This window comes from Narcine bancroftii, chromosome 7, assembly GCF_036971445.1.
Source record: "Narcine bancroftii isolate sNarBan1 chromosome 7, sNarBan1.hap1, whole genome shotgun sequence".
Taxonomy (NCBI): Eukaryota; Metazoa; Chordata; class Chondrichthyes; order Torpediniformes; family Narcinidae; genus Narcine; species Narcine bancroftii.
Window position 1 is genome coordinate 185,030,288 of NC_091475.1, and position 21,426 is coordinate 185,051,713.

At 35.7% G+C, this 21,426-nt stretch overlaps 1 protein-coding gene across 9 annotated transcripts in view; it reads right to left on the minus strand.

The window, feature by feature from the left end:
• The window catches only part of supt20 (SPT20 homolog, SAGA complex component), a 94,110-nt gene that overhangs the window by 67,968 nt on the left and 4,716 nt on the right, over positions 1-21,426 (minus strand). For 8 of the 9 annotated variants that reach the window (XM_069891694.1, XM_069891695.1, XM_069891700.1 and 5 more), the window contains exons 2-9: positions 14,388-14,474; positions 7,153-7,188; positions 6,988-7,046; positions 6,835-6,901; positions 5,859-5,985; positions 5,517-5,620; positions 3,782-3,898; positions 3,113-3,166 (exon numbers count right to left, since the gene is read on the minus strand). In XM_069891694.1, coding sequence (XP_069747795.1) covers positions 3,113-3,166; positions 3,782-3,898; positions 5,517-5,620; positions 5,859-5,985; positions 6,835-6,901; positions 6,988-7,046; positions 7,153-7,188; positions 14,388-14,390 — 567 coding nt within the window. In that variant the 5' untranslated portion in view covers positions 14,391-14,474. Of the gene's footprint in view, positions 1-3,112; positions 3,167-3,781; positions 3,899-5,516; positions 5,621-5,858; positions 5,986-6,834; positions 6,902-6,987; positions 7,047-7,152; positions 7,189-14,387; positions 14,475-17,920; positions 18,068-21,426 lie in introns of all 9 variants that reach the window. The other variant, XM_069891692.1, reaches the window with a different exon arrangement.

The following is a 21,426-nucleotide window of genomic DNA, read 5'->3' on the forward strand; positions in this document are numbered from 1 at the left end:
GTGTGCCCGATGGAGATGTGGGGGGGCTGGTAGTCATGGTGGGGAGCTGGCTGATGGAGGACCTCAGTTTTCTTCAGGCTGACTTCCAGGCCAAACATTTTGGCAGTTTCCGCAAAGCAGGACGTCAAGCGCTGAAGAGCTGGCTCTGAATGGGCAACTAAAGCGGCATCATCTGCAAAGAGTAGTTCACGGACAAGTTTCTCTTGTGTCTTGGTGTGAGCTTGCAGGCGCCTCAGATTGAAGAGACTGCCATCCGTGCGGTACCGGATGTAAACAGCGTCTTCATTGTTGGGGTCTTTCATGGCTTGGTTCAGCATCATGCTGAAGAAGATTGAAAAGAGGGTTGGTGCGAGAACACAGCCTTGCTTCACGCCATTGTTAATGATATCTGGTGAAGACTTAACCCTACAGAGAAAGATTTTTCTTTTTATTCTTCTCGTCATAATTCCTTTTCAAGAATTGATTATTTTTTAATTTCAACACTTTTGCAGGATAAGGTTATATCTGTGGATTATAAGGCAAGGTTGGTCTTAGATCATTCATTATTATTACTAGAATATCAGAGTTCACAAGATGTTCAGAGAACTCCAAGATGGAGATTTAACACTATGTTATTACAAAAACCAGAATTTATTAGTTATTTAAAAAAACAAATTGAGGATTTTATTAGTAATAATGTTAACTCTGTTTCTAGTCATTTTGTTTTATGGGATGCAATGAAAGCTTTTTTACGAGGTCAAATTATTAGTTATGCATCTAAAGTAAAGAAAGAGAGAATTAGCGAGATTGAAGATTTAGAGAAAAAGATAACTGTTAGTGAAAAAGAATTTCAAAAAAATGCTACTGAAATGCAAAAGAACCAGTTAACTAATTTAAAATTAAAGTATAATGAATTACAAACATATCGATTTGAATGTTTAATGAATCGAACTAAATATAAGTTTTATGAATGGGGCGAGAAAGCTCATAAAGTTTTATCATGGCAGTTATCTAGGATTATACCAGTAATTAGAAAAAAATCGGGTATTACTTTTAGACAAAAAGAAATTAATGAGGAATTTTGCAATTTTTATAAAAAGTTATATATGTCTGAGTGTAAAGATGTAAGTGAAGATGCAATAGATTCTTTTTTGAAAAATATTAATTTGCCACAGCTGAATCAAGAAGATAGACAAGAGTTGGATAAATCTTTTACAGAAAATGAAATTGAAATGGCTATAAGAGATATGCCAAATGGAAAGGCACCCGGTGAAGATGGGTTCTCTATAGAATTTTATAAAACTTTTTATGTTGATATATCTTCTATTTATAAGAATGTAATACAGCAAATTTATAAAACTTTTCAATTACCTGAATCTTGTTCTAATGCAATAATTACGGTTATACCAAAAAAAGATAAAGATCCTTTACAGGTTTCTTCTTATCGACCAATATCGTTGTTAAACGTAGATTATAAAATTGTAGCTAAAGTTATGGCTAATAGATTGGCTCAATATTTACCTAAAATAATACATAAAGATCAAACATGATTTATAAAAAATAGATATGCGTCTGATAATATTTTGCGACTAATTACTTTGATAAATAAATTTAAATTTCAAATGAATTATCCAATAGTGGTTTCATTAGATGCAGAAAAGGCTTTTAATAGAGTGGAATGAAAGTTTTTATTTAAAGTACTTGAGAAATTTTGTTTTGGTTCTTCGTTTATTGGATTGATAAAGGCTTTATATAATAGTCCGAAGGCTAGAGTTGCTACTAATGGACAGATCTCAGAATCTTTTGATTTAACAAGGTCTACTAGACAAGGATGTCCATTGTTACCTGCTTTATTTGCTATAGTTATTGAACCTTTGGTACAGTTAATACATCAAAATGAAAATGTTAAGGGTAAGAGAGTTTTGAATGAAGAATATAAGATTAATTTATTTGCAGATGATGTTTTATTATACCTGGTGGACTCTGATATTTCTTTACCAGCAATTCAAGAATCTTTAGAAAATTATGGTCAATTATCTGGTTATAACGTAAATTGGGCCAAAAGTGAAATTTTGTCAATTTGTAAAGATGATTATTCGATATATAAAAATATTACAAAATTGAAGTGGACAAAACAAATTAAATATTTGGGAATTAATGTCAATACAGAATATCAAGATTTATATTCAATTAATTACCTTCCCTTAATAAAAAAAGATTAAATTAGACTTGATTAGGTGGAAGGACTTACCTTTAGGTTTATTGGGGAGGATTAATACTATAAAAATGAATATTTTTCCTCGGATGCAATATTTATTTTTGTTGTGACCAGACAGCCAGTACTTTTTTACATACTGTCTGGTTCTGTGACCGATTGCAACAGTTTTGGAAAGGTATTCAATCTATATTTAATAGATTATATAATATTTGTGTTGTATTAGATCCTGATATATTTTTATTAGGGAATATGCAATCATTAATTGATTTAGGATTAAATGATTATCAGATTTCTTTTATCTATTTAGCTTTAGCAATGGCCAAGAAATGTATAGCGTATACTTGGAAAGATAGAAATATACTAATTTTGGACAGGTGGTATTTAGAGATGAAGTCTTGTTTAATTATGGAAAGGATATCTTTTTCAATCCAAGATAAGATGTCTTTTTATAAGTTGAAGTGGACTCCATTTGTTAAGTATATGCAATTAAGTTTGATTTAAGTATGTTCTTAGATGTGATATTTTAGATCTGATAAATCTTTTTTTTATTATTTTTCTTCACTCTATTTTGGGGGAGGGGAAGGGTGGTTTTTTTATATATATATATATATATATAGATTTTTAGTTCTTGTATATGTAGGGGGGGTTAGATTGAATTAAGTTAGGTTATTAATGTTGTATTGTAACTATATTATTTTATTTTATATCTTTTCTTTAAATGTAATTTTTCTTTTTATTCCTGTGATAAAACCTTTAAATAAAGTTTAAAAAAAAGAGACAAATGAGGCGGCGGGGGGTGATGATAATTAATTTGCATTATCGTAAAACAGAACATCATCTGTTTTGGAATTGTGACAAGACCGGTCTACAAAATAAACACTTCCTTATAATAGATCATCGTGCCACACAATTTACCTGTGTCCACTTGTTGTTGTCACTTGTTATTGCATGAACATCAGAAATTAAACTCTACAGAGAAAAAAAGTCATAATAAATATCTGACAGATGAGAACACTTGAACTTGAGGTGATATCACATTCAGAGGGGCACAGTTAAAGTTGCAGATTATTTTACAATCTTTAACATTGTTTTTTTATAAAAGTGTAATTTTAAAAGCTGCAGGTCAGAACAAGAAATGCCTTATTTAATCTTGCTAGGCTTAGCAGTTTCAAGACACTACAAATGACTGAATTATCTGGGATTCAAAAAATATAGAGATGAATGGAAAATCAGAAAGGTCTTCCAGTCTTGATGAAATAATAATCTCGGCTGAATTGCACATACCTGTATACTGTTTCTCTTGTTATCAATTCACATTATGTCTCCCAAAATACAATAAGAAGACTGATGCTACACATTCAAACACAAAATGCAGTTGAATGTGAAAGGAACTCCAACATAAAACAATATTTTGCAGACAGTAGGGAAAAAAAGGCTCTTTTTTGCCCCCACAGAAACATTTTTGTTGAATTAAAGTACTAAGTTTGTTGAAAAGAAGTCTTTACTGGGTTTTGGGTGGGAAGGAATGGGAGGGAGGAGGATGGTGGATCGAAGGAAATGCTTCCAACAGCAACAATTTATTACCTGCATTGTGGGACGAAGTAGAATGTGCCTGCTTTGATATAAAAGTGTTTTCACATGACCAGACTGCCTATAATCTCGAACCTCAGCTATGACACATCCACAGTGAAATATATTCACCTATAAGGAAAATAAAATGTTAATAATTTTTTTTACTCCATCAAGTTAATGAAATGGGGCTGATTTTAATCAAAATAAAATTGAAATAACTTTGTTGAAATTTGCCAGATTTTGCTTACGAACAATAGTGAGCCTATCAGTGTTCAATGATATGAAAGTGTAAACCAGACTGTATATTTCAGTATTACACGTGCAAGATTTTGCCTTTCCAGCTGCCATGCTTCTCCAAAACTCCCCTACGTCTTCATTATGCCAAGAGTCTCAGATTTCAGCAAGGGTGTCAAATCTAAAATAGATGGCTGTTAAACAGCCCAAGAAAAAGTTAAGACCTGACCATCCAAATGTAAGCAAATTTTTGGAAATTCTTAATGACTGCAAAATACCAGCTCCATTACTTATGACCTTATGCCAGTGAGGAATCACATTTTCTCTGATTTTAATTAAAAACATAAAATCCTTTTCTCTGCAGCAAAATACCAAATTTTTACTTATGCACATGCATGTACCGCATAGGTGTAAATTCCAAAGTGTTCTCAGTCTAAATTCCAAAGCAATTTGCATTTTTCCCACGCCTGCTATAAATTGTGCGTATTCTTTCAATGCCACTATTATATTCTCACACCCACTATAAATTAATTGCTGGTTCAACTTTCCTACGCCCGCTATTAATTGTGCACATTCTTACAACATGTAAAAATATTCTCATATAGCGCGCACACGCATATAACGCATGGGGGGGAGGCGGGAGGTGGTGCCTGGTTTGTAAAATACACATATAACGTGTGTGTTACATGCATAAAAATACAGTACTGAGTACATTTTGAAAATCAAAAAGCAGCTTGTGAGAAAATCAGATCGTTTTACTCAATGTACTTAATCAAAAATTTTCTCAACCTCATTATCCGTTGACCAGAAGATTGGGTCAAGTGCCATATGAAACCTTCTGATGTCACTTGCTAACAGGATTTGGTGCCAATAGCAAATAATTATTCTGGGATTGATTGCCAATTAATTTCTATTCAGAACAGATGGCCAAAAGTATCTGATGGAAATACCTAATGGTAGCTTGGCTAAGCCTCTCAGATAACTCCTACTAGAATACAAGCAGGAAAGAAGCAACTACACCCTAAAATACACTAGCTTGGATGATCAGTTGTTTACAAACTGTTTAACGTGTTTATGTCAAACTATTATTGATATTCTGTTGTATAAACAGAATATTACTGTTGTGTAATATTCAATTTAATTGAAATAGCATACTAAGCCACAAATATTGATTATAATTTCTCTGCTGCCATTATCAAAAATATGTTGAATGTATCCCTCAAATATGCAATTCAAAATACAAAACCTGTTTGTTTTTTTAACCAGGTATTGATATTTCAGCCTCCAACTTAGGGTCATGAATGCTGCAGTCAATTTTGGAAAAGGGCAAGTCCATGCCACAGAGTTCACCCTCTTCATCACCTGCAGCAAGTACCCTGGCCTTGCTGCTGTCCATCAAATCTCGGCTAATATCTTATGCAATAATAAATGAATGCCCTTTTAACCATCTCTCCCACACAGAATTCTACTGGAATTGATCATATAGTTCCTACTCCGATATAATTAACCTCACCTGAGATTTTTCCAAAAGATCCACAAGAATTGGCGGTAGCTCTTCTGCATCCAAATACTCTAGCAGCTCCCCCTCCTCATAAGGCAATCGGATTGTTTCTGAATCTGAATTTATTACAAGAATGAATTACAAAGATGTCAACATTCCAATTATTAAAATTTATGTAGCCTACTTTTAAGAAATCTATGCAGAGGTGTGTGCATTAATTACCCAAGTGTGTTTTAATATTTTTCTATCTAGAAGAGCCCAGAAGAAACTCACTAATAATAATGCATGGATACTTTCTCCACGTTATTTACTTAGCGCATATGATCAACAACCTACAACAGTTAAACACAGTACCTGAACCATTTTTTCCTCGGAGCATCAGTGAATATCCTTCATTTCCTGGATATAAATTTACCACAAGACATGATACTCTTTCTTGCATGACCAGCTTTTCCAGCAGATTAACATTTCGCCTTAATTTCTGAGAATTAATCAGAAATCCAGATTAAAAAAAACCCAGCTTAATATCACCACTTGCATTGTTACATTATTATTAATAATACATTCTTTTAAAAGCAATTTAGCATTCAGGCATATAGAATACCTTCACTTGCAAGTATATATAGGATATTAAACAAATATAATGTAATGCCCAGAAATATTCTCTTTTTAGTTAATATAAGCATCACAGGCTCTGACCTTCCATCCACTGAAGAATCTATGTGAGGCGTTGCCTCAAGAAAGTACCTAACATCACCTTGGTCACAACTTCTTACTGCAACCTTCAGGAAGAAGGTATAGAAGACTACCTCTACGTTCAAGGCCTAATCAAAGCTACCATTCCTTCAAAATCTCCGAATATACTTTGGGAGCACATTCCTACATACCATCAGGAATGTTGATCATTTTAGTAATGCTGACAACAAGATTTGTGGACAGTCAATAGGATCCAGCAGTTGACAGTAGTTAACTGAGGATAGATCAGGAATTCAGCTGGCAATGTTTTAAATCTACATTGTTCATCGAACCATACAGTCATGCAGTCTTCCAGGAGATATCAACTAGAAAATAACTAATTTTAAGATGAGTAAGTTTTTTCAAGATACAAGGAATTCATAAATTCCTTTAGCTGTGTGGAAACCATTATTGTAAAATTAAAAATGGAATACTACTTTTTCTTCTTGCCAACTATTTACAAAACTTTCATTTGTATGTACAGTTGACAAAAGTACAAAATTTAAATTTTTGATGATTAAAAAAATGTTTTCTGAAAATTTACAAGCAGATCTTTGAAAAATGAACTACAAATGAGGGCATGTATTAAAGGTACCTTCAGCTCTGGCTCTTTTTCACATTCTTCCATGTACAAATCATATAGTTTCTGAAGTACGGATTTCCTAAGGTAATAAATTTTTAAAAATCAGTTGTTTCAAATTTTCTAAGTCAGAAACATCTATAAAATATTTTAATTATAAAATACTACCTTCCACTGGATGAATGCCTTCTTTTTGGAGGTCGTTGCCTGGCACATCCAATTATATACTGAAAAAGTTTTTAAAAATCGTGATTTATAAGGAATAATCAAACCAAGTAAAAGATACAGTGCAATAATACACAGCAGAATAGAGGAGTGGTGTAAATGACTCACCTCTGCACGATCCACTGCATACTCCAAGGCGTGATACTGCAGAAGAAAAATGTTTTTAGTAAGGAAATTTAGAGGTGAGACAACTTGAAATCCTCTACAATAAGTTCTGAGGATCCCTTTTTTTCTCAAAATATTTACTGTTCAAGATAGGGCATCCCAAATTATTTGCTGTCCTAATAATAGATAAGAGACTTTAAAGAGAAATTAGGAAAACAGTCCAAAGAACAATGTTTTTCTTTTCTATAAATCTACAAGAACATTTCTGGCATGTTGTTTTCCTTCCCGAGAATTCCTCTGAAGATTTGAGAAGGAACAATATTTTCAAATGGTTTACTGGTTGTAGTGAAAAAGATAAAAATTGTTTCTATTCCATTGCTTGATTATATCTCATGAATCAAAATCAGCATTGTCAATTGAACATAGATTAATCCTTGATTTCCATCAGGACCAAACTGGAATGTGCAATTTATCTAAAAATCATACATTTTAGGATTACAATAGAACATGTTACTGTTGAAAATAAATTTACACAACCAAGTAACTTAAAGGGTTCCCAGGAAGAAATTTCAGGTCAATGCAAAGAATTTCTTTCTTATAGCAACTATTAATTAAATAATCAGGAAGAAATAAGATAATAGCTTATATTCATTTCCTTTCATAAATTGAGGCAAGTACATAGGATAAGATTTAAAAATTAGTGTAAATACAGCAGTCTCAAGTTCTTCTGTGTTAAATATTTACATGACAAAAATGCTGTGTGAATGAATGCAAACACAACACACCTGAAACAGATGCATTCAGACCTTCAAATGAACATATCTTTCAGTTGGTGGTATGCAACCATTGTACCATGAGTTATTCCATATTTGTACTTTGTTTGTTCAAATGTTAATAAATTATTTCCCAAAAAACAATTTTCTATTCTTTTAATTCCTTTTCTCTCCCATTCTCTAAAGGAAAGGTTAACTATTGTAAAAGGGATTAGCTAATTTTGCATCAATAATCATTTTGGTAGTTGGTAACTGAAAGTCTACTTAAAGGATAAATTGGGAAACAGACTGAGATTACCAGAAGGAAGCAGCTTTGAATATGTGATTACAGAAACAATGATAATAAAAAGATTTATAACGAACATGTACATCAAGCTACAAGAGAAGGAAAATGATGAAATAACCTATAAACCCAAACAAAAGTGGGAAAAAGATTTAAACATAAAAAATGAAACATGGGAAAAGTTATGCTTTGGAACTATGAAGAATATAATAAACACAAGGTTATGTATGATACAGTATAATTGGTTACACAGGTTATATATCACACCCCAAAAGTTAAAAAAATGGGATCCAACATTATCAGATATATATTTTCGCTGTAAGAAGGAAATGGGAACAACAGTACATGCAATTTGGGCATGTGAAAAAGTGAAAAAGATTTGGGAAGATCTAAATCAGGTATTAAATAAAATCACAAAAAGCAACATACCAAAAAATCCAGAGAACTTTCTTCTAAGTAATATAAGAAGTAAAGAATTAGGCCTCAAACTGGATGAAGCGCAAAAAAGATTTATTATGATAGCCATAGCTGTAGCAAAAAAATGTATAATGTCAACTTGGAAATCAGAAGAGAGCCTGAGAGTACAGCAATGGTACATAGAAATGAAGAAATGTATTCCATTGGAAAAAATAACATAGAATTAAAAAAATAAAGTCACATTATTTGAACAAATTTGGGAACTGTACATGGAACATAATAGAGAAGGCTTGCCTCGGACCTCCACCCCCTAAAATGATAAGAAGACAAAATGACTTGATCCAGTGTGTAAAAGTAGATGACACAATTTTCTTGTTTATTTTCATTGTGTGATGACATTGTTTAATGGGTTTATTGTATTGTATATGTTAAATGTTTAATGGGTTTGGAGGGGGGAGGGAAGGTAGGGGGGGAAAAAGGGGAGAAAATGCCACTGTGTATATTTAAGAGGGAAATGTTTGTATGTATTTTGACTGATATGGTATGGATATGTGAAAAATAAAAAAAAATTTTAAAAATGAACATATCTTAAAAAATTGTTTTGGATGAGAATAGACTTGGTTAAAGCATTTTTAAGTGAACAAAATCCAGGAGAAAGATCTAAATTTATGGAACTCCACAAAAGGTGCTGGCAGATTAGTAGTTTAGTGGAAAGGGAACAATGGTACAGTAGGCTGATGGGCTGATAGGGTTGAGGTAATCAATGTTACTGAGGTGGAATTTGGTGGCGCTATAATAAGCAAGAAGTAGGGTTTGAGTATGAGTCTGTGAAATAATTGGCTTACATGTGAATAGATCAGCCACAGTGGTTGGGGGGATAGAATTGGTGACAAAGGTACAGAATATGTAATCTCTTTAGTCTTCCCAAATTCTAACTGAAGAAAATAGCAATTCATCCAGGCTTTACATCAGATGATCTCAATACACAATGAGAGTTTGAGGGAAATTATGGAAAGACATAAAGAAGGGAAAAGTCAATGGACGTGCAAGCATTCAAATTGTTCATGGATAGTGTGGGAAGGAGAGCCTCTGCCATTAACTTTTTTGGACATGAGAGCCATTCCTCCAGATACTTGCATTTGGGGGAGTCACATGATGGAGTAGTGGCTGGTCGGGTGGAACCAGCCCTCTTCAGAGAAAAGGAAAAACAGAGCTCAATAAACATAAAATATAGGAAGAGAAAGATAAAGTTACAGAGAAGAGACAGAAGATGGCACCCAAAAGAGAAAAATTAAGAATAACAGTGAAAACGGAAGAAAGAAAATCACTGGAGAAGAAAGAAGGCCTTACCTGCACGTCGGAGCAGAGAGCCACTGTGGAGAGGAGCGGCTGATCTCCAGTGTTGGTGAGTCCCCAGAGGAGCGGTGTCCTTCCGACTTGCAGACTTCAAAAATGGCTCTCAGAGTCAAGAAGAGGTGCGCAACTGCGCATACACGAAGAGTTGCGCGTGCACAGTGCACAAGCAAAAGAAAAGGTTAATGCTGGCGGGAGGGGGACTCAACTGGGGAGCGGCCAGCTGGGGAGCGGCCAGCTGAGAGACGCCCAGTATCTGGGTGTTCGGCTGGGGGAGCAAGAAAGAAGAAAAGAAGAGTGGTGAGAATGAAGGGCTGGAAGAAGGTGAGCGGCAACAGGGCAATCGGCAGGGGGACGATCTGCGGCAGGAGGCCCAGCAGTGGGTCGGCCCTGCAGCAGGGGGCCCAGCGGCGGGTTGACCTGCAGCGGGAGGCCCAACAACGGGTCAACCTGCAGCAGGAGGCCCAACAACAGTAGACACAGCAGCTGGGGGCCCAACAACAGGAGACACAGCAACTGGAGGCCCAACAAGGATACAGAAGCAGCTCACCAGAGAAGGATGAAGATACACAGATACAAAGAGAAGAGAAGATGACACAGTCATAGATACGGACACAGAAGAAGAGGAGGAAGAAGACCAAGAATTTCAAAGGAAAGAAGAAGGTAAAATAGAAGGACAAAGTTTAGATAAAGCCTTTTTCGAAGAACAAATGAGGTCATTAAAAGAATGGCTATAATTAGAATTTAGTTCAATCAAAAGAAAAAATGAAAAGAGCTGAAGACAGAATGCAAAGCTTAGAGTTGGACATGACTGAAATAGGGAAAAGAGTAGAAAATGCGGAGGAACGAGAAGCTGCTGTAGAAATAGAGATAAATGATTTAAGAGGGAAGTTGGAAGAGAGTGAAAAAAAATTAAAGAGACAAGATTTATTGTCATAAAAAATTGACGTTTTGGAAAACTACAGTAAGCGAAACAACATAAAAAGAACGGTCAGATATGACGGAATTTATAAAAGGATGGATCCTGAAGGTGCTGGGAACGACAGATTTACATGAAGAAATAGAAATCGAAAGGGCGCATAGAGCGCTAGTACCGAAACCGCCACTACATCAAAAACCGAGATCCATATTGGTAAAATTTCTAAGATATACGACAAAAGAAAACATACTGGAGCAGGCAAGAAAGAAGGTTAGAGAAGACAATAAGCTGTTGGAATATAAGGGACAAAAAATATTTTTTTACCCGGACATAAGCTTCAAACTTTTAAAAAAGAGGAAGGAATTCAACACGGTGAAAACAATCTTATGGAAGAAAGGGTATAACTTTATATTGAGACATCCAGCAGTACTCAAAGTATTTATTCCTGGGGAATGGAATAGACTCTTCTCGGACCCAAAGAAAACCCAAGAATTTGCTGAGCATTTGCAGGACAGGAGAAGAGAGGAGGAGGAGGAGGAGGAGTGACAAGAAGGATGACTGGCAAGAAAATATACAAAAATATGTAAAAATATAAAGTAAAGATAACGTATATCTAAAGATTTAAAGATGGATAAGAGAAGGGGAAGAATGGGGAAAAAAAGAGAGAGCTTTGTTATAAGTATGGAAAAATAGTGTTCTCTGGGGGGGCTGGGGTGGGAGAATAATGGTCACTGCGAAATCGGTTGATGCTTGCGAGTAGTTCGTAAACCGAATGAAAAGGGGAGTTGTGGTTGCCGTCAAGGGACAAGGGGCAATCTTAGGAGAAAGATCTCTGGATTCTTTGGTATATTGTTTTCTGTTATTTTATTTAATATCTGATTGAGATCATCCCAAAATTTTTCTACTCTCTCACATGTCCAGATTGCATGAATTGTTGTTCCCCTTTCTTTTTTACATCGAAAACATCTATCAGATACTGTTGGGTCCCATTTATTTAACTTTTGCGGTGTAATGTATAGTCTGTGTAACCAATTATATTGTATCATACGCAGCCTCGTATTTATTGTATTTCTCATCGTTCCAGAGCATAACTTCTCCCATGTTTCCTTTTTTATCTTTATATTTAAATCTTGTTCCCATTTTTGTTTAGTTTTACCATTTGTTTCCTCATTTTCCTTTTCTTGCAGTTTAATATACATATTTTTTATAAATCTTTTGATTAACATTGTATCTGTAATCACATATTCAAGGTTACTTCCCTCTGGTAAACTCAAGTTGCTTCCTAATTTATCTTTCAAGTAGGATCTCAGTTGGTAATATGCCAGCGCTGTATCTCCCGTTATATTGTACTTATCTCTCATTTGTTCAAAGGATAAGAATCTACTTCCTGAAAAACAATTTTCTATTCTTTTAATCCCTTTTTTTTCCCATTTTCTAAAGGCAAGGTTGTCTATTGTAAAAGGGAGTAGCTTATTTTGCGTCAATATTAGTTTTGGTATTTGGTAATTTATTTTATTTCTTTCTACATGTATCTTCTTCCATATATTGAGGAGATGGTGTAATACTGGAGAAGTTCTATGTTGTACCAATTTTTCGTCCCATTTATATAATATGTGTTCAGGTATCTTTTCCCCTATTTTATCTAATTCTAGTCTCGTCCAGTCTGGTTTTTCCCTTGTTTGATAAAAATCTGATAGGTACCTTAATTGTGCGGCTCTATAATAATTTTTGAAGTTTGGCAATTGTAAGCCTCCTTGTTTATACCATTCTGTTAATTTGTCTAGTGCTATCCTCGGTTTCCCCCCTCTCCATAAAAATCTCCTTATTATTTTCTTTAACTCTTTGAAGAATTTTTCTGTCAGTTGTATTGGCAATGCCTGAAATAAGTATAGTATCCTTGGAAAAATGTTCATTTTAATACAGTTTATCCTTCCTATCAGTGTTAGTGGTAGCTCTTTCCAATGCTCTAAATCGTCCTGTAGTTTTTTCATTAGTGGATTGTAATTGAGTTTATATAATTGGCCTAGATTTTTGTTTATTTGCACACCTAGGTATCTTATTGCCTGCGTTTGCCATCTGAATGGGGATTCCTCCTTAAATAAAGAATTTGGAATTGACTTGGAGGATGCACAAAAAAGATTTGTTAAGATAGCCCTAGCTGTAGCAAAAAAATGTATTATGTCAACCTGGAAATTGGAAGATAATTTGAAAATACAACAATGGTATATAGAAATGAATAAATGTATTCCATTAGAAAAAATAACATATAGTTTAAGAAATAATATTGAAATATTCGAACAAGTATGGGAGCCTTACATTAAATACAATAGCGAAAACCTACCGGGAACAAACATTACCTAAGTTGATGGAAGGAGAAGAGAAGAAAAAAATGGACTCAGTAGAATTTCTGGTGTATTTTTGTTGAATGACAACATTGTCTAACTGAATTAATGCAACCTAGATTGTATAACTAAAATGGATGAGAGGGGGGAGGGATGGGGGGGTGGCTTGGGAGGAGGGAGGGGGGAGGGAGAAAAAGTCACTGTAAATGTGTGGAAAAGAAAAAGTGTATATCATGGCTATTGTGATTTATGGTGTGAAAAATAAAAAATTTAAAAAAAAAAAAAAAAAAAAGGGACAAGGGGCAATCCAAGGAGGGGAGGTTCATTTGGGGTTAAAGGGTTATTGCTTGTGGGGATTATCTCTTAAATGCATTGTCATATATTGAGATTAAAAAAGAAAACAAAAAACAGTAATGGAAAAAAGGGATGGAGGTGGTGAAGAGGCGGAAAAGAAGTGAAAATAAAGATATAAGATGGCCACGTTGGACCTTATAACTATAAACATTAATGGAATATATAACCAAGTTTAAGTGTATTCCATTGGGGAAAAAAAATCACATCATTTAAAAGACAAAGTTACAATGTTTGAAAAAACCTGGGAACCATATATGGAACATAATAGAAAGAGCAGGCCTAGGTCTGCCACCACCTAAAATGATAAGAAGATAAACACGATCAGATTTAATGTGAATAAGTAGATGATACGTCTTTTTTTGTTTGTATTCCTTTTGTATAAAGATATTGTTTTATTGTATTTTATATGTCCAATATTTACTGTTTTTGGAGGGAGTTGGGAAGGGGGAAGGGAGGGATGGGGGAAAAAAAGAGAAAATGTCACTGTGAATATTTAAAGAGATGCATCTGTAAATATATTGGTTGATATGGTTCATAGTGTGATAAATAAAGAATTACAAAAAACAAGATATTTGCATTTAAAATGCTGACTTGTGCCAGAGAATGCTACAGAGGCTCTCCCTGTGACCTGCTGGTCTTATTTCAAAATAATTAAGTATATTTCCTGAAATCTTTATATCAACTTAATTCCTTTATCAAAATCAATTTATAAATCAGAATAACTTTAAGAAAATTAATTTGCCATTGTTTCAATTCATGGGTTAACAATAAAGTTCCTTAATTGGAATAACACTCACCATTATGAAATAAATTAGGCCCTGCGTATCAAAAAGGAAGTCATAAATGCAGGCAGGAAGTCAAAGTTCTCTGACGGATCTTGAATTCTGTGGAAAGCAAAATTCATTATTTTGCTGGGGTTTCAACAAAGCATCAAAAATGGCAATTCTCATTATAAACCACCGATAAATATAACAAAATGAATGAAAAATACAAATTGGCGAATTTATTAGTTAATTATTTTGAATATTCAGTGAAGTTACATATAACTGCACATTTTTCTTTTGGTTCCTTCAAATAATTCCATTAGTAAACTTTGGCTAATCCATTGCACCTGTTGATTTAATCTTCCCGTAAACAAGCACTTCTCGACACTTACTGATACTTGGGACTAATGAATGATGAATTGAGTCTAGTAAATGAAGCTGCACAACGTGGCCATTTATTTTGTCAGTCAGTACTGTACATTCAACAGCATTTAAACATAGCATTTACCATTACTCATTTAAATTTGAGTCTGATTAAGTGTTTATTTGTGGGGACTGAAATAAAAAAAATAAATTACATGTTTTAAGTGAATTTACAAATAGATTTAAAAAAAATCGAGAGTGGGATGCACGAAAAGGAAATGATGTGGGTTGGCTATAATAGATCAGGACATTGCTTTACAAGATATATCAGTAAACAAACAATGAACAACATTAAAGAATGACAGCATGGTGTACAAGTGACATATATAATGCAAAAAAATGTAAACAGGGAAGGTCATCTAGCTAAAGTCAAAGCAAACATCACCACCAATGAAAAAGCTTATAAATTTTACAAAAAAAAGCAAAGAAGATTGGGGACATTTCAGATTTCAAGAAAGAATGAAGGTATTCACAAGTAAAAATTGAACATAGCGATAAGTGCAATGCCTTTACAGCGCCATCGATAGGGACTGGGGTTCAAATCTTGTGCTGCCTGTAAGGAGTTTGTATGTTCTCCCCGTGTCTGCATAGGTTTTCACCCAGGTGTTCCAGTTTCCTCCCACTGTTCAAAATGTACCGGGGTTAATTAGGTATAAATTGGGTGGCATGGACTCATGGTCCGAAATGGCCTATTACCATGCTTTATGTCTAAATTTAAAAAATATTAAACATGAACATTCTGAGAAACATGAAAAGAGTTTCCTGTAAAAAAAAAGTTGTTAAAGTTTGAACGCGTGTCCCTGACAGACTGAGAAAGGAGAAATTATAGTAGGGAATACGGAAATGGAAGAAAAAATAATTATCGAAGGCACAAAACAAACTTACAAAATCAGTGGAGAATGACACTGCTAGAGTGAATGAAGAGCTCAAAGAAACTAAAAAAAAACAAAAGTTATTAGAAAACTAATTGGCCTGAACACTCAATAAATCTCCTGAATCTGATGACCTGAATCCTAAGGTTCTGAAAGAGGTGGCCATCGTTATGGATAAACTAGGTTTCATCTTCCAAAATTCCATAGAATCTAGAAGTTGGCAAATGTAACCTATTTAGGAAAGAAGAAAGCAAACAGCTGGGCATCAATAGCAAGCAAAATGCTAGAATCTGTTGTTAGCGAAGTAGTAGCATGGAAAATAAGAGACTTGGATAGAATCAATGTAGATTTATAAATGGGAATTTACATTTGAGTAATTTGCAGATTTTGAATTTATAATTGGCAGTGAACTAGTTCATGTGGCAGGTCTGGACATTTGATAAGATACCACACAATAAGGTATTAAACAAAATTAGAGTGAAACATGAAATATGCAGATGCTGTGATTGTAGTAAAACAAAAAATATAGAAGGAACTCAACATGTCAGGCAGCACACATCCATAGAAGGTCAATGATTTGGGCCTGAGCCCTTCTTTAAAGAATGAGCAAAATGCAGGCAGATGCCTGAATAAAAAAGGCTGGGGGAGGAGGGAAGAAAGGGCAGGGGTGGAGCACAGACCAATAGGCATTTTTGGACAAGGATTGGAGGATTGGAAAGGAAAAGTGAGAATAGATCAAGGGAATGGGGTGGCTTTGTGAATGCAGACCTGAAGGAGACATGGAAAGAGAGACACACAAAGCATAGGAAAGGAGACATAAGGATAGGGGGAAGGGAGGAGACGGAGGATAGGGGAGCTAATAGAAACCGGAGAAATCGATTTTAATGCCATCTGGTTGATGGGTGCTCAGACGAAATATGAGGTGCTGCTCCTCCAGTTTGCAGGTGTTCTCAGTCTAGCAGTGCATGAGACCATGGACAGACATGTAGGCATGGGAATGAAGCAGGGAAATGAAATGGACTGCCTCTGGGAGATCCCAGCTATTGCAGCAGACAGAGCAAAGATGCTCACTGAAGTGATCTCCCAGTCTGCGTTCCTTCTCTTCGATGTAGACGCTACAATGGAGCACCAGATGGAGATTTACAAGTGAAGTTTTGCTTCACTTCGAAGGACTGTTTGCAGCCCCAAGTAGTGGTGAGGGAGGAGGTGTATGTGTAGGTACAAATGTTACATTTCCTGCAGTCAAAGGGAGGAGTGGACGAGGGAGCCAAGGAAGGGCTTCACAGGACTGATGTCTCCTTTGGCTAAAGTTTCAAAAATCAATTGCAAAATAATGTTGGCTCTTCAGTACTGTGATTCGAAGCAGTTACTTCAGCCAAGAATGCTGAATCACTGAGTGTATTCAAAACAGAGAATTACATTTTTTTTTTAGAAACTGAATAAAAAGTGCACTATTGATAGAAAATGGCACTTAGTTAAAGAGCACAAAAAGAGATCCTTTGGCCTACTGAGTCTTCACAAACCATCAAGCACTCATTAACACTAATCCCAATTTATTCTCCCCACTTTCCCCTCAACTTATTGGAGATTATATCACTCACACAAAGGACAATTTACAGTAGGTAAGTACCACTGTACTTCCTGGTTACAGGAAGTAACACAGATAGTGCGAGGTTTGGATTGATTGAGGTCAGAAGTGAATTAAGAGGAATCATCCATTAATTTCTCATGCCTGCTCCCCTGCATATTGAATGGTGCAGCAGGCATGAGAAATTAAATGGATGATTCCTTCTTTTATCTCTTACATTTCATATTTCACATTAATTTCACCAAAGTATAGCCTTCCCATAGTTTTGTTTTACATTGCCATAACCTGCAACATCATCTAATCATTTAACATAACAATGTCTTTTCTTGTAAGTCATCAGATAAATAAATTGGAGTTGCTGATTTATACAAGTTTATCAGAAAAGAAACTAGAGATATACAATGGTATTCCATGCGATTCAAGGTGCGAGATTTCTGCATATTTCTGTGGTTACTTTATTCACTAAACACAAATTCCAAAGCATATTATATGTTACATTTGTACAACTTAATTATTGTTCTGCCAGTTGCATAAAGCACAAAATGATTTCCATAAATACATATACAGATTTTGCACATTATCCAAAAGTAATTTCTAAACATTCTATAATTTCTGCCCTCTTTTAATTACTTTTGTAATTGGCCTTAGTGCTAATACAATGGAAACTGAAATTGAGACCACACCTGGAGTATTGTGTGCAGTTTTGGTCTCCAGGTTTGAGGAAGGACATTCTTGCTATTGATGGAGTGGAGTGTAGATTCACAAGGTTAATCGCTGGGATGGCAGGACTGTCATATGTTGAAAAATTGGAGCAACTGAGCTTGAATACACTGAAATTTAGAAGGATATGTATGATAATTGGGCTGCTAGATGAGATTGGAGTGATCGGCGTGGTTTAGCTATATCGGTAGGTATTTTTAAAAATTTTTTTAAGTTTTTAATTCAGATTTGTTTTTTCTTCCTTTTTGGGGTTTTTTTTTCTCTCTTTTTTTATATATTTTTATTAATTATATCTTTTTTAGAGATAGTTCATACTCTAAACTGATCAAAAAAATTTTTTTAATGATATATTTTTATTCTGCAATATTATTGTTTAATATCTCTGTATTAATTCGTTATTTACTATGTATTTTTCATATCTCTTTGAACTGTATGTGTTTATAAATTATAATAATAATAAAAAGATTGGAAAAGAAAGAAAGAAGGATGAGCGGGGATTTGATTGAAACATATGAGATTATTAAGGGATTGAACATGCTAGAGGCAGGAAACATGTTCCTGATGTTGGAGGAATCCAGAACTAAAAGCCACAATTTAAGAATAAGGGGTAGGCCATTTAGAATGGAATTGAGGAAAAACTGCCTCAGAAGGCAGTGGAGGCCAATTCTCTGGATGCTTTCAAGGGATAGGGGGAGAAGGCAGGAATGGAGTTCTGAATGTGGATGATCAGTCATGATCACAGTGAATGGCGATGCTGGCTCAAAGGGCCGAATGGCTTACTCTTGCACCTATTGTCAAAATGCAGAGGGCTGAATGTGGTGTCTTCCAGCATCTACCAAGAGACTTTCCCTAAGGGCCGCAAATGGTGAAAAAGGTTCAGCATTATAATCGGACCATATCCTATATCACTCTGACATTAGTGGGCTGCCAAAGCCAATGAAATATTTTTAAATGACTTCAATAGTAAAAATATTTTATCAATCTATTTCATTAAATATTGTAAATAATTACAAGAATTGTAATTTTAAGAAATTTTGGAAATAATAAAACCAAAATAAATCAAGCACCTTTTTCCATTGTGATGAATGGATGTAATCTAAGGAATATTAGACTGATTCCTGAATTCAGGAGGATTCTTCTCTGAAGAGAGATTCAGCACACTGTAGGGACTATACTCTCCAGTTTATAAAACACATGACCATAAGGCGTAGGAGCAGAAATGGGCTATTCCACCCAATGAGCATGCCCTGCCATTTAATCATGAGCTGATCCATTTCCCCACTACCTGGCCTTCTCCCCATAATCAAGAACTTCTGCCTTAAATACACCCAATAACCTGGCCTCCACAACCACCCGTGCAACAGATCCCATAGATTTACCACCCTGTGGCTAAAGAAATTCCTCTGCATCTCTCTCTTTCAATCCTGTTGTGCCCTCTTGTCTAGGACTCTCCCACCATGGGAAACAACCTTTCTACATCTACTCTGTCCACGCCTTTCAACATTCATAATGTTTCAATGAGATAATCTCTCATTCTCCTAAATTGCAACAAGTCCACGCCAAGAGCTGTCAAATGTTTCTCAAATGATAATCCTTTCATTATTGGAATCATCCTTGTGAACCTCCTCTGAACCCTCTCCAATGTCAGCATACCCCTTCTTTAATGAGGAGCCCAAAACAGCTCACAATACCCCGAGATCTCACAAGTGCTTTATAAAACTTGAATATGACATCTCTGCTCTCATTTCCCTCTTGAAATGAATGCCACCAATGCATTTGCCTTCTTCACCACCGACTCAATGAGCAAGTTTACTTTCAGATATACATGATATCCTACATGAGGACATCGAGGTCCATTTGCATATTTTCAATTTTATTCCCATTTAGAATATAGTCTGTCCATTAATTTTTTTTCTACCAAAGTGCAAGAGCATACACTTTCCAACATAGTATTTCATTTACCATTTCTCGGTCTATTCTTCCAGTTCATCTAAGACCTTCTACAGACTTCCTGTTTCCTTAACACCACCACCTTCTCCACCTACCTTTGTAACACCTACAAACTTGGCCACAAAGCTATTCATTCCACAATCTGAATCATTGGTATACAACACCAAACCCTGTGGAACACCACTAGCATCTGGCAGTCAACCAGAATATGATCCCTGTATTCTGAATCAGCCAATGCTTTACCCATGTTAGCTCTTCTACCATGGGCTCTCATCTTGTTAAGTAGCCTTATGTGTGGGCTTTTGAAAATCCAAATACCCATTATCCACTGCATCTCCTTTACCTAGTCTGCTTGTCACCTCTAAAAATTCCATAAGGTTTGTCAAGCAAGATTTTCCCTTAAGGAAACCACATTGGTTTTGGCCTAACCTACCATGTGCCTCCAAGTACTCCGTAACCTATTCCTTGATAATTGACTCCAACATCTGCCCAACCACTGAGGTCAGGCTAATTTTCTGTCCGCTGCCTCCCCTTCCCCCCTTCTTGAATGATACAAAATTCTTACACAGAGATACAGGAATTCAACAGCTCAGGCAGCATCCACATTGAGAAATGGACAATGTTTTGGGTTGAGATCCTTTTTTGAGACCAAGGTAGGAAGAGGAGATCACAAGCAAGGAGTTGGGGATGAGAAGAGGTATTAGGATACTGGACAGAAGTGTGGGAGAGGTGGAGTAGGGAGACTGGCAAAGACCGAAGGCACTTTCAGGCGGCCAAAATACCCTGATGTAAAGCCGCATATTCTACCCCAATGCGGCTGTCGGGTGGCCACCCGAAAGTGGAGAACCCAGCCAGGAGGAGCATTTACCTAACCCTCCTCCTGTAGGTATAATCTCCGGTGTTATATATAGAGAATTTAGGTTAAAATGGCTTAAGTTAAAATGTGATGATTAATCATAAAAAGGGAAGCCAGAACGGACAGGGAGCTTACTAGCAGCCAAGGACAAAAGGTTCAGCTGGACATGTTTTTTTAAACATATCTTTTCATGGTCATAGTGAGAGACATGCAGGAGACAAAAGATTGATAAGAAGGGTGAGAAACAGAATTTAGTGTATGTAGAGTTCGCAGCGTACGTAACGAACGTGATAATTAAAAATGCAGTTGTACTTAGAATGCTTTTGCAATACTAACCAATTAAAACAGTATTAATAAGTAGGGGAAGGGCAAACAACAAGGGTATAAAAATCAATGCACTGTATGTATCGGGGCTTAACTGGTGAGAAGCCAGTTGAGTCCAACTCTGCAGACTTGTAAATAAAGCTTGTCGTGTCATCAGTTTTAAAGAGACTCATGTGTGAGAAGTTTTATTTCTGACAAATGGGGGCTCGTCCGGGATCTACACTCCAGCCGTGAGGGGAGGCGAGAAGAGGGACATCGGAGGTGGTGCACCCCGCTGAGTTCAGCGGCTCCTAGTCCCTTGCTCGTCGCTTCGGGCGGCTTGAGCGAGTGGTATCCGGA